This window comes from Orycteropus afer, unplaced genomic scaffold (assembly GCF_000298275.1).
Source record: "Orycteropus afer afer isolate SDZICR_OR568_19922 unplaced genomic scaffold, OryAfe1.0 scaffold00020, whole genome shotgun sequence".
Classification (NCBI taxonomy): Eukaryota; Metazoa; Chordata; class Mammalia; order Tubulidentata; family Orycteropodidae; genus Orycteropus; species Orycteropus afer.
Genome location: NW_006921607.1, coordinates 10,322,742 through 10,335,471, shown reverse-complemented (window position 1 = coordinate 10,335,471; position 12,730 = coordinate 10,322,742). Strand labels below are relative to the sequence as shown.

General features: G+C 45.4%; 1 protein-coding gene across 1 annotated transcript in view; it reads left to right on the top strand.

The window, feature by feature from the left end:
- PIGU (phosphatidylinositol glycan anchor biosynthesis class U) overlaps nucleotides 1-12,730 on the top strand; it is a 163,262-nt gene that overhangs the window by 139,795 nt on the left and 10,737 nt on the right. The window contains exons 10-11 of the mRNA XM_007934579.2: nucleotides 1,062-1,186; nucleotides 8,105-8,247. Of these exons, the coding sequence (XP_007932770.1) occupies nucleotides 1,062-1,186; nucleotides 8,105-8,247 (268 nt within the window). The remainder of the gene's footprint in view (nucleotides 1-1,061; nucleotides 1,187-8,104; nucleotides 8,248-12,730) is intronic.

Genomic DNA, 12,730 nt, shown 5'->3' with positions numbered 1-12,730 from the left:
TTGGGCAATCCTACTTCCGTAGTGATACTGCCTCGGAAACCCAAGGAGGGGTCGCTATGAGTCGGGGCCGACTTGACGGCAAATAACAACAACAACAACAAGGAGGGTGCTAGGTCCGGTCTCTTCCTGTCTGCTTCTCTTCAGTACTTGGTCAGAGCTTGGGGTACACTGGAGATTGAGGCTCCTCCTGCTGTCCCTGCCCGGAGTTATGCAGTATATTAAGCACTCAGGGGAACAGTATTGGAGTGGTCAGGAGCTCTGGAGACAAACAACTCCATTGCTTACCAACTTCCTTAGTCAACTCACTTAAGTTCTCGGAACCTCAATTTCCTCATCTATAAAGTGTGGGTGATGGTATTACCTACTGTGAGGGGTAGTTGAGGTGTTGTGAGAATCACATAAGATGATTCAAGAAAAGAGCCCCGCATAGAACATAGCAGAGTAAAGGTTCAGGAAATGGTAGCCATTGCTATCACTTCCTAGTAGTTTAAGGTAACAAACATTCCAGTTCCAGCCCTTCAGAACTGAAAAGCTGCATGCGTGCAGCTCTCGGTTACTCTTCTGTAAAGGAGCTCATCATAGCTAAGGGTCTGCAGACCATACTATCAGAGTAAAAAGCATCAGCAAGGAAGTACTTCCTGCCCTGGGTCCAGTGGTCAGAGGGGCCTCTGGCAAGGGAGGCTGCCTAATTACTCTGACCAGCAATCATTTAAGCCTAATAAGAAGGATCTGACTTCATTTGTTTTCTTCCTTGGTGGGTCCTGGGGGAAGGCATGGAGGTGGGGGCAGGGGGCAGGGAGAAGGGAGGTTGATGGGAAATGTCTCTGCAGCTTGTGTCTGTATGTAGTGTTTGCTGGGTTCTCCTCACCACCCCTGGGCATTCCCCTGTCCCTGTAGGTAGCTGCTCTTCCACTCGAGCCTGGCATCTTTCCTTCTGGGTAGCAGAGCCAGCCCTTGCCTAAAGTCCCCTGGGAAGTGTTTTTGGGTTTGAGGGATGGGGCCCAGCATCTCTGGGGTGGGCTTCATCCCTGACAGATCTCTGTCTTCCCTGCTTTGCCCAGGGAGCACCCCATCTTCTTCATGTTCATCCAGATTGCTGTCATCTCCATCTTCAAGTCCTACCCAACAGTGGGGGATGTGGCACTCTACATGGCTTTCTTCCCCGTATGGAACCATCTCTACAGATGTGAGTACTCTCTGGTGGGAGATTTCTATCAGCCTGGCCTCTGGATGAGATAGCCAGGGGAAAAGGAATTGCTGGGCATTTACTAGGCATTTGCTGTAGTAGCAGCACCAGGATTTGACATGAAGCACAGTATCACCCCCTAGGTGCTGATGGGCCAGTGATGATAATAAAATAACTATCATTTATTGAGCACTTACTATGTACCTTGTCACTGTGGTTCTAAGGGTTACATCAGCTAATTTTTTCTTCTAAGCAGCCTTATGAGGGAAGTGTCGCCATTGCAGGTGAAGTAAGGAAAGGTAGAGACACTGTCACATGGCTAGTAAGTGGAAGGGGTAGGATTAGAATCCAGATTTATGGGCCTCTAGCCAGCGTTGTCCAATAGAACTTTATGTGACAATAGAAATGCCCTATATCTGCCTGTCCAACAGAGTTAGCCACTAGTGATTGAGGAATTAAATTTTTTTTTTAATTTTATTGTGATTTGAGTGAAAGTTTACAGAGCAAATTCGTTTTCCATGTAGAAGTTCATACATATTTTGTTTCATAATATTGACTGCTATTCCCCACAACGTAACAGCATTCTTCCCACTTCCTCCCGTAGTTACCTCTTCCCAGTTTCTTTCTTTCCTGTGCATTCCTGCCCCCTGAGCTATGACCCATGCAAATACTGCCCTTCTATTCTCCCATGATTGATCGCTCTAAGGAGTGTCTAGCTGATGTAAATGTTCACCCTATATGCCTGTCTGTTGTTTGTCTTGAAGCCACGGGAGTGAGTTCAGTTTCAGACCTGAAGGGTAACTAGGGGCCATGGTCTCAGGGGTCTCATCAGGCTCTATGAGACAAGTAAACCTGGTCTTTTTTTATGAGAGGAAGTGAATTTTAAATTTCATTTAACTTTCATTAAGTTACATTTAAGAAGCCACATGTGGTTGGTGGCTACTGTTTTGCATAATGTAACTCTAAATAGCATAGTGCCTAAGGCACTTGACTGCTAACCAGAAGGCTGGTGGTTCAAACCCACTGGCCACTCCTCAGAAGGAAGATAGGGCAATCTACTTCCGTAGTTATACTGCCTCAGAAACCCAAGGAGGGGTAGCTAAAAGTCGGGTCCGACTCGACAGCACATAACAACAACAACAACATCAACAAATCATGGAAGTGCAACTCTAGACCCCACTGCTACACCCAGAAGTTCTGAGAAGACAGATGGGCAACACTAGACTTTCTGGTCACTGCAAACATCCCCTTAAGCTCTGACCATCCCTTCCTCAGAAGATGGCTTAGCGGTGATCTGGCTGTGCTCCTAGGCCCCCAATTTCCCTTGTTAAGCTCTTAGTTCTCTGTGATAGGTTGTTTTCAGTGTTTGTGGGTTCCCGTAGGGCAGGAATCATGACTCATTCACCTCTGTATTCCCAGCACCCAGGATTAGCCTTACATACAGTAGGAACTTGGCAGATGTCTGTGGAGAATAGATTTTTAAAACCTCCATAAAAAAGAGGCAGTGTCAGTGAGCCAACACTTGATTCTCTAAAATGAAGTGGGGAAGGGAGTTGTTGAAATTTCCTTGCTTACTGAGAGTGCACATCAGGGTGTTAAGAATGGACACAGGGGTGCAAGCTTCAGAGGAAGTGAGTCTTTGTTTTTGTTTGGGGCTGTCTGGGTGTTAACCAGGAAGTGAAACTAACCAGCTGCCAGCAAGAAGCCTACCTGTAAGAGTGGGCCTGAGTGGAGGTAAACAGCTGGCTAGGCGTGCCAAGCCAAGGCTGCTCTTACAGGTGGTGGCCTGATGGGGCAGTGCCCAGTCTGGCCTGACTGGAAGGAGGAGGTGACATCTGTTGCCTGTGACACCCTCATTGCATAGGTAAGAATCACCTAGTCCAGCAGGCTCAGAGTCAGCTTGTGGTCCCTCAGCAGAGTAACCAGTGACAAATAACAAGGTCACCAAATGTGAGCATGTCCTAGGTTGTGACAGGTTGGGTTTTGGGTACATTGATTCTCTCTTCCCAAAAGTAGCATGTTTTCCTGAATTCATCTATCTCACATAGGGCATTCTTTCTCCCTAGGATTAATATCTTTCATTCCATGTTACTGAACACAGTCTGGAGCCAGACTTTCCCAGTACTAGCTCTGTGTCCATAAGTAAACCATTTAACCTCTCAGCCTTAGTTTTTTCACCTGTCAAATGGGGAGAGTATCTTTCACAGGCATTTTGAGTTTGAGAATGAGTAGATGTAAATAGCACTGTGGTTATTATCATCAGTAATGATTGTGCACGGGGTTCCCCTGCATGGTTCCATGGTCAAAGCTTCAGGCTTGGTAGCCATCAGAGTCGTTGGAATAAACATATTTTTAAAACTTGAGGTAAGCCATTTTATGTCCTTTGTGGTGATGAGGCACAAAGAATAAGGATGAGGTTTCTGGAAATCTGGATGATCCTAGTAAGTGTTGTTGCTGGCTGGCTGAGCAAACAGATTATAGGCTCTTCTTACCTGAAGCTCCAGCAGAGGGTGTTGGCTGCCATCCCTCCTGCCCAGCTCCTGAGGCATGCAATACTCATGCTTGGAGTCCTTATTTGGGGCATGACAACTGTGAGTCATTACATTCAGCAAGGAGTATCTTCAGCCCTGATCCTTTGGAGACTTTGAGAAGTCTTTAAGCCTAGGTTGAACAGAGTCAGAATTTTAATGTGGCTAGGAGTTTAGTTTGAACATAAGTTACCAGTGCTAATATGCCTGATCTCACATTCCCCTTTCTGTTGTTCTGGACTGGTCAGTGGGGAGGAGAAGAAGAACGTGAGTCTTTTTCTTCCAACAGGCCTCAGATGCTGGACTCTGGTACATGGGGCCAGGATGAGTCATACAGACACAATTGCAGCATTAGGGAACAGCCTACTGGCAGAGCAGTGCCAGCCTGCACCGGGCCATCAGAAAGAGCCAGTTACCAAAGGGCTGGACGTTTTGGGCACGTTTTGTTTTCCTTGTGCTAACTATTGTATAGAGATTAAAGAATATTAATAAAAACTCATATAAATTATAAAGAATAACAATACAATTCATTTCCATGTACTTAGCACCTAGTTTAAGAAAGGGGACATCACCATGGCCTTTGAAGTCCCCAGATCCCCTCTGTGTCCTGCCTGATGGGACTGATTCTTTAAACAAAATTTTATTTCTGAATATTTGAGGCTCAGAAGGAGAATGACTTGTCTGAAGTCCCACTGTTTGGTCATAGTGGAGCCAGAGATGGGTAAGCACCCAGTGGGTGAAGTGGGGAATCTGATTCTATCTGGCCTAGCAGGTCTGATGAATGGTGAACCCTTTGGTCTTGTTAGACTCTAGTCATCTCTGACATCTCTAACACTTTCTGGTGCCTGGAACAAACTGTCCTGTGCCCTGGATCCCTAGTTCCATCTGTTCTGGCATATAGCTTTAATCCTCTGGCCTGTCAGCCAGCAAGAGTGAGTAGTGGCTCCCAGTTCCTGCAAAGGTCACCACAGGCCAGGAGCCAGCTGGATGCTGATGACATTTCCCCCAAGCACATAGGGATGTGTCGTTACTGCTCTTAGTGATTGAACCCAGGAGCTGCATGAGAACCTCTCTCAGTCTCTTTACACTTGGTCATCTTCCTGTCACCCCATCTGAAATCCAGAGGCATGGAACAAAGACTCTGTTAGGCCACGGAGTTTAATTTTAAGAATAGTACGTCTTTGTCAGCAAAATAAGTTCCAGGGGAGCAGAAGGAATCGATGAAGAATGTAAATAGTGATGTTGGAGAAGAGAAATGGTAAATAGCTTTATTTTCCTTTTTTGGGTTGTAATATTGTTTAATAATGATAATGATGATTATTATTCTGAGTGCAAACATTCCTGTTCTCAGACTGGTTAGTCCTGGGAGCAGAGGAAGAGGCTGCCTTGGGCAGGGGGTGGATCTCTTGAAGGCTTGAATCAAGGCTCAAACCTCTCAGCTTTGAAAGCCCAGATTGTAGTAGTTACAGGTTAGAAAAGAGGACCTAGGATGCCCTCCAGGCCAGTGTTCCCAAATTCTGGAATTTCACAGACCACTACAATTCAAAGAACATCTGGCAGGATGACAGAGTTGCCAACTCTTTATTGTGCTGAAGATGTCAAAACAGTCAACCTACCAGCCACTCATCTCCATTTCATAAAAGAGGACTTTTTAATAGCAGCAACAGAGACACCTATCATTTCACAATAAAGAATGAACCTTGAGTTGAAAACATTCAGCTTCAGAAAGAACTGTGAACTACCTTGTGCTGATTGTTGTTGCTTTTGACACAGCTCAGTCAAGTCTGTGTCGTGCACTGTAAGGTCTGCAGCCTCTTCTGTGGGTATTGTTTGGGTATTGTTGCTGCAATCCAGTAGCTGCCCATTGCAATCACCTGGGAAGCTTTGGGCCTCACGCCTAAAGAGCCCAACTTAATTAATCTGCGTAGGGCCAGGCAACTAAATATTTTTTTAAAAAAACTCCCCAGTGATTCCAATGTGTAGCAAGTTTGAGAACCACTGCTTGCTTTAGAGGTTCTGATTTAACTAGTCTGGCCAGGCATCTGCCCCCCACCCCACCCCCCAAGCTCACAGGTGATTCTGTTGTACAACCAGAATTGAGAATCATGTCTGTACTTTAGTCCCCTTTTTGATTCCTGCACCCTCTGTATGGCCTTTCTACTAAGTAGCTGTACAGCTGGAGCAATCAGGTCTTAAATTTTGGACAGCTCTGACTTTGGAGAAGGGAATTCTTTTTTTTTTTTTTAACTTTTTTTTTAAATTGTGATTTGTGTGAAAATTTACAGAGCAAACTCACTTTCCATACAGCAATTCACATACACTTTGTCTCATAACAGTGACCGCTCTTTACCACAATGCAACAGCTCCCCTCCCACTTCCTCCCAATAGTTACCTCTTCCTTGTGTCTGTCCCTCCATGCACTCCTGCCCCCTGGGCTGTCTCCCTGTGCATAAGCAGCCCTTCTTTCTCCCATGATTGTTCTCTCCAAGGAGTGCATCCACCTTAGGTAAATGTTCAACTCATATGCTTATGTCTTGTTTGGTTGGAAGCCACAGGTGTGGGCCCAATTCCAGACCCGAAAGGCAGCCAGGGGCCATAGTTTCAGTGGTTCCACCAAACTCTATCAGACTAGCAAGCCTGGTTCCCCCCCCCCTTTTTTTTATCAGAGACTCGACGGCACATAACAACAACACAACAAGAGTTTGAGTTTTTTTGCCCCCTAAATGATTTTGAGTCCTGCTCTACATTCTTTTCCCTCTCTATCCAGGATCTCCTCCATAGATCCCCCTCCAAATGGTTGACAGTGGTAGCCAGGCACCATCTAGCTCCTCTGGTCTCACAGTTGTATAGGCTGCAGATCGCATGGTTTTCCAATCACTAGGACCAAGTGTTTCCATGAATCTTTGGTTCTCCTCATTCCTCTTTGCTCTGGACAAGGAGAGACCCATTGCTGCATCTAGATGGCTGCGTGCAAGCTTTTAAGATTCCAGTCGCTGCTCACCAAAGTAGGAGGTGGAACAGTGTTTTGTGTAGTATGCCATGCCAGTTGAGCCTGATGTCTCCTGTGACTATAGTCTTGAGCCCACAGGTTCAACCACTCGGTCCCTCTGGGTAGCTGGCTATAACCAAGAAGTGACTACAGCCTTGTCCCTTGTCAGCTCTGCTATACACCTGGGAATTCTTACAGATCATACAAATACACTTACAGGACCATTGTCTGCCAACCCTTTCCATGGTCTTGGGTACACTCCCTGCTTCTTGAACATGCCTAATAGTTCAGCCTATCCACCCATATACCCATGTTTGCCTTCACTGACAACGCAGTACTGTATGTGCAAAAGGGTTCATCTTTGTTGTCTGTACTTCCCATGTACCTCTCTGTCTTCCTCTTCCTCAGTGTACATTTGGTACATTGCCCTTCTCTTCACCCAAATCAATATTTATCTCCACTTATCTAATCATGTTCCCTCTCCTCCCACCCCTGGTATCAACAAAGAAAATTTCCTTCCATATATACACCTCTCCTTGACTTTTACAGTAACAGACTAATACAGTATTTGTCTGGAGAAGGGAATTCTTGATGGCCAGTTTTAGAGATGGGGAAACAGGCTCAGAGAAACTGGCTAATAAATGACAGAGCAGGGATTTTAATCAAGGTCCCTCTGAGGCTAAGCCTGTGCCCTGCCATCATGCTCCTTTCCCTTCCAGCCTGTCCATAGGGCCACCCTAGTGTGGCAGGTCCACTGAGGCCACACTTTTGCCCTGATGGAATTCACCTTGTCCTCTGAGGGTAGAGGAGTGATGTCAGAGAGGGAAGGTTTCAAAAAGATTTTTAAATCATCATCTGAGGAAGAGTGATGGACAATATGAAGAGGAAGATAGAGGACTTAAGATGAATTAAGGAGAATAAGCAACACATTCCTCAGACCTGGGGCTGTGGCACTATGGACTCTAATTTCCATGGATTCATTCTGCGATATACATCCATGACTGGACATGGCCAGAAAGTACCCTGGTTGGGGAGAGTGGAGGAGTTACTCTTGGACAATGTGAAGTTGGGGACAGAGGGATGATGCTGCTGAAACACCCTCTTTGCAGTACCCAGAGGCATTCTCAGCATGGCCAGTTATAGCTGGTATTGGCCAACCCAGCCCACAGTGAGAAGTATAGCATTAAAATCTATGATCCTCTCCAGCTGGGGGCATGGAGAGCCATTGACTCAGGGATCTGAGGTTGGCCTCTTGCCACCCTAGTGCCTTGGGGTTGGAGGTCTTTGCCTTTAAGCTACACGAGGCTCTCTGTGGGCCTCTGTCCTGTGGTGTCATCACAGCAAGGAGAGAGTCCCACAGAGAATTGGCATTGGGCTAACTGTGACCTTTTGTCCTTGCAGTCCTGCGAAACATCTTTGTCCTCACCTGTATCATTATCGTCTGCTCTCTGCTCTTCCCCGTCCTGTGGCACCTCTGGATTTATGCAGGAAGTGCCAACTCTAATTTCTATTATGCCATCACACTCACCTTCAACGTTGGGCAGGTAAGAGTTGAGGGTAGCATGGAGACAGGGATTCATTGTGTAGTCTTAGGCATTCGATCAAAGCTACCCTGGTTCTGCATACTAGAGGTTTGGACATGGATGAGGGATCATTCTCTGCTCAAATAGTATTTATTGGTATCCTGCTGAGCCATCATCTCCTTGAATTCTCACAGCAATTCTATGAGATAGATAGTGTTGTTGCTGTTTTACAAATGGAGACTTGAAGCTCATGGAGGTTGTCTCTTAGCCAAGGAGCCAAGAACTAGATTCAGATAAGGCTTGATTTCTGAGCCTGCCTTCTTTCTGTAACAATGTCTGGTGTGCTTTGTGCCTATAGTGAGTACACCAAATGAGGGTGGGGAAGGACAGGGGCAAGGAGAGGAAAAGCTTTCCAAACTCTGGGGCAGCAGGAGCAAAGCAAAGGTGAGAATCTGCAGTGTTGACGCCAGGAGCAGTGGGAGGAGGCTGGGGGTCAGAAGGTGAGGAGCACCAGCAGGGTGGGCCTCTGACTGGGAAAGCCTCTTCCTGGCTCTGTAGGGCAGTGGTTCTCAAGCATCAGAATCATTGTGGGGAGCTTGCTAAAAATTCACAGTCCCTGATCCCATTCCCAGAGATATAGATTGATTCCGTGTGGAATAGGAGGTCAGGAATTTGTCATTTTTAACAAGTTCTCCGAGAGGTTCTGTTGGAGGTGGTCCAGCACATCCTTTGTGGAGATGTTCTTCCCTCTCTGAGGTTCCTAGTCCACCACACTGCTTTCTTCCAGGTCAGGCTCTAGCCTCATCACTGAGGTCTTAATGAGAATCAGTTGGAACTGTTTCCCACGTCAGTTGCCCTTACCACAGTCAGGAATTTCCTGTGCTTAATGGACTGGATGGGAAGCAGGGATGGCTGGAAAAACTAATGATGTCAGTAGATTATCCCCAAGGAAATTCTTGCCTCTAAGCTTAGCTGCTGGGAAGAAAGAAGGGAGTGCAGGCATTTTCATTGAGTGAAGGGACTGGTATTTCCTGGCATGGGCATTCCTGGAGAATTAATGTCCAGCCCAGCCATTTATGTTGGTTTGTGAATAGCAGGAAGAGAAGTGGAGGGCCCCATAGCTTGGGTGGGACCAGGCCAGAAGGCCTATTCTGCCTGTCCCCTGGTGGTTATAGCTGGTAAATGCCCAGCATCTCCTACCTCTGTCCCACACAGACAGAAGTCCTCAGGGTTCAATTTGGCATCTTGAACAACTCTGAAGAGTGGTTCTGGCTGTTCTGCTTGCTGGAATCCCTTTTACTTTTTTTTGACAGTAATGAGTGGGATGTAAAGGCAGTTGGGCCTAAACATGGGCTTGTGGTGAGGTTGGCGAGCTCCACCTAAGACATCTGCAGCCTATTGCCATGTCACAAGTCTCAAGTTTGGGTCAGGAAATAAGTTGCAGTGATTATGAAGCGTTCATGGAACTTGCCAGATAATAGCCCTTCCACTGTGGCTGCCTTTATGAGAGAAGGGTCTTTTGTAAACAGCATGGGTCTGCTGTGTTAGGTGCTGTCAAAGGCAGGAAAAACTGAATTGTTGGGAAAAGAATGATTGTGGTTGATGTGGGAACCAAAGGCCAGGATGAAGTATGTTAGTGGCCAAGCTATGGAGAAAATTTGGGCTGAATCTTTGTGATTGTCTTTCACCTTCTTAAAATTTATTTTTAAACATACAAGTAATAGATGAATTCATTATTTCTTGGGGAAAGAATTTAAACAATATAAGAATATGGAATGAAAATTATCACCTGAGCCCACATCCCTCCCCACACCCATGGCAGATATGGTCACTGGGATCAGTTTGGTGTGTGTCTTTGCGTACTTTTTCTGTTCATTCTGTTCATTTATAGACAGATCTAACAAATCATAGGCACACAAAAAGAAATTTTTTGTTTGTATAAATAAATGGCATTGTATTCTAAGTACTGTTCTTTAACTTACTGTTTTTTACTTAATGATCTGATTTTGAGAGAATTTTTAAAATGGCTCCATCATATGACATAGTTAGGGTATACAGTGATTGATTTTACTAGACCCTGTTGAGGTATATTGAGTTTGCTTCCATTTATTTTGCTGCTATACATAGAGGAACCTTATGTATCCCTTCACATATTCTTATACTCCCATCTTAGTTTTTTCTTAGGATGTATTCCAAGTGGTGGGATTTACTGAGTCAGACGGTGTATGCATTTTATGTTTTGGCAGATATTGCCAAGTTGCCCTTTGGACAGGTTGTACTGATCTGCAGGCTGCCCAACAGTGATCCTAGTACCCTATAAGCCAGCAGTTTGTTCAGGCATCTGGCCTACCCGTGTCTTCTGCCTCCTGGGGTCTGGGAGCTGTGAGAGCTTCAGACAGCTCTGTTGAGTCAGATGGTTCCTGGGACTGCTGGCTTTGGTCCTTGCTGCTGCTGCCAGATCATAGAGGGATGTGTGTCGACACACCAATCACCATCCTAAACTAGAGATGGTTTCCTCATCGTGAGGGTTACACTACCCCTGCCCTTGGGAGTCACAAAGTGCAAATAAAGGAAATTAGGATTTTGTTATGTTGTTGTTAAATGCTGTTGAGTCACTTCTGACTCATAACCACCCTGTGAACAACAGAACGACACACTGCTCATTTGTGGGCCATCCCCACAGTTGTTGCTATGTTTGAACCCATGGTTGGAGTCAGTGTCAAACCATCTTGCTGAGGCTCTTCCTCTTTTTCACTGACCCTCTACTTTGCCAAGCATGATGTCCTTCTCCAGGGACTGGTCCCTTCTGATAACATGTCTGAAGTACATGAGATGAAGTCTTGATGACTGGGGAAGAGCTGCTTCCTGAAATCAGAGTCAACTTTAATGACATGGATTAGAATTATAGTAAGAATAAAATGTTACTTCTTCAAAGAGGCCTTTCAGAAGGTTCCCCTGCCCCACTTTTCTTTTTCTTAGCCCATTTGTTTGCTTCATATCACTTATCTAATTTGTTATTTTATATTATTTATTTGCTTCCCTGTCTGCCTGCCCCACTAGCCTGTGAGCTTCATGAAGACAGAAGGCATGCCTTTCTTTTCTATATCAGGGTCCCAACTACCAGATCAATACTTGGCACAGAGAAGTTGCTTAGCAAATATTTGTTGAGTGAATGAATGTACCAGTGATAGCCAGGGAGCATATCTGTGATTAATGGCCAAATGTGCAGAGAATAATTGTAGGAGGAACCTAGAGGGAACGAGATCACCTTTCCTGTAGTGAGTGGCCACGGAAAGCCTTAGAGCATGCGGGGTGGGGCCTGAGCCTTGCCAGACATGAAGAATGAGAGGGGTAGGGGGTGCTTTAGGAGGTGGGCAGGACAGGGGCCTGAAAACCCCCACTGGTTGAGGTCAGTGGGTAGGCAACTCTGTCCCCAACCCTAAGTCTCTGCTAGAACCTGGGGGCTTGTGGCTGGTGGAGCCCCTACATGTCCTCTGCAGCCAACTATTGTCAGTGCTTCTGTTGAGTTGGATGGCATTTGGGGAGGTGTCCACAGTCCCACTGACAGCTTTTCTCAGCCCTTCCACCTGGGAAGTGCTCTGTAGTCACTTGGTTCTCATTCTCCCCTCTCAGGGCAGGATAAATCAGTGCTGTCCTGGAAACCAGATGAGTATGGATTTCAGCAGCCGCTCATAGCCTGGACCATCATTGCTGACTCATGAGCTGAATATAGAGAACATCTTGGCCTGTAGGGTTTTTTCAAAGTACTGTTCTGTTTGAGTTGGTCATTGCCATACTTTATTATAGAACAAAGTATTTGTAGATTAGTAGTTACGCTGGCAGGTAGACCGGTGATTCAGGCATCGTCCTTTGCTCTGGAGGTCATTAAGTATTTTTCAGCATGTGGCATGGACCATTTGCTAATTATAATTGAGTCAGTAACTAGGAAATGACAGTAGTAAGCCATCCAGAGGTGTGTGTGCATGTATATTTGTGTGTGTGTGGGTGGTATATGTATATTTGTATAAGAAGTGTGGGAAGTATATATGTGTATATATAAGAGAGAGAGAGAACTAGTGAGAGAGAGAGCTTGAGATAGATTATTTATGGACCTCCTGTAGTTCCTTACTATGGGTGACCTTGAGCAAGTAGTTGAACTTCTCTGGGTTGCAGTTTTCCCGCCTTTAAAATGGGATTGATAACCCCACCTCACAGGGTGTTGAGGGAGTTGGACATAATGTGTGTGTCTTATTGCCATCATTCATGTGTTGACATAGGAAACAGCAAGTATCTCTAAATACCCAAATAAATTCTTAGGGAAACATTCAGTCCCATAAATCTAGGAAAGGGAAACAGTTTTTCTCCTCTTTTTTTTTTTTTTTCAAATCTTTTGTTTTGAGAGTCAGTGATCAGCAGAAGAAAAATATTGATCAAGGATACATATAAACAAAAAGGAGCTTGTTTAAATTTAGATTTTTTAAAGAGTATTGTGAAATGTCCTACT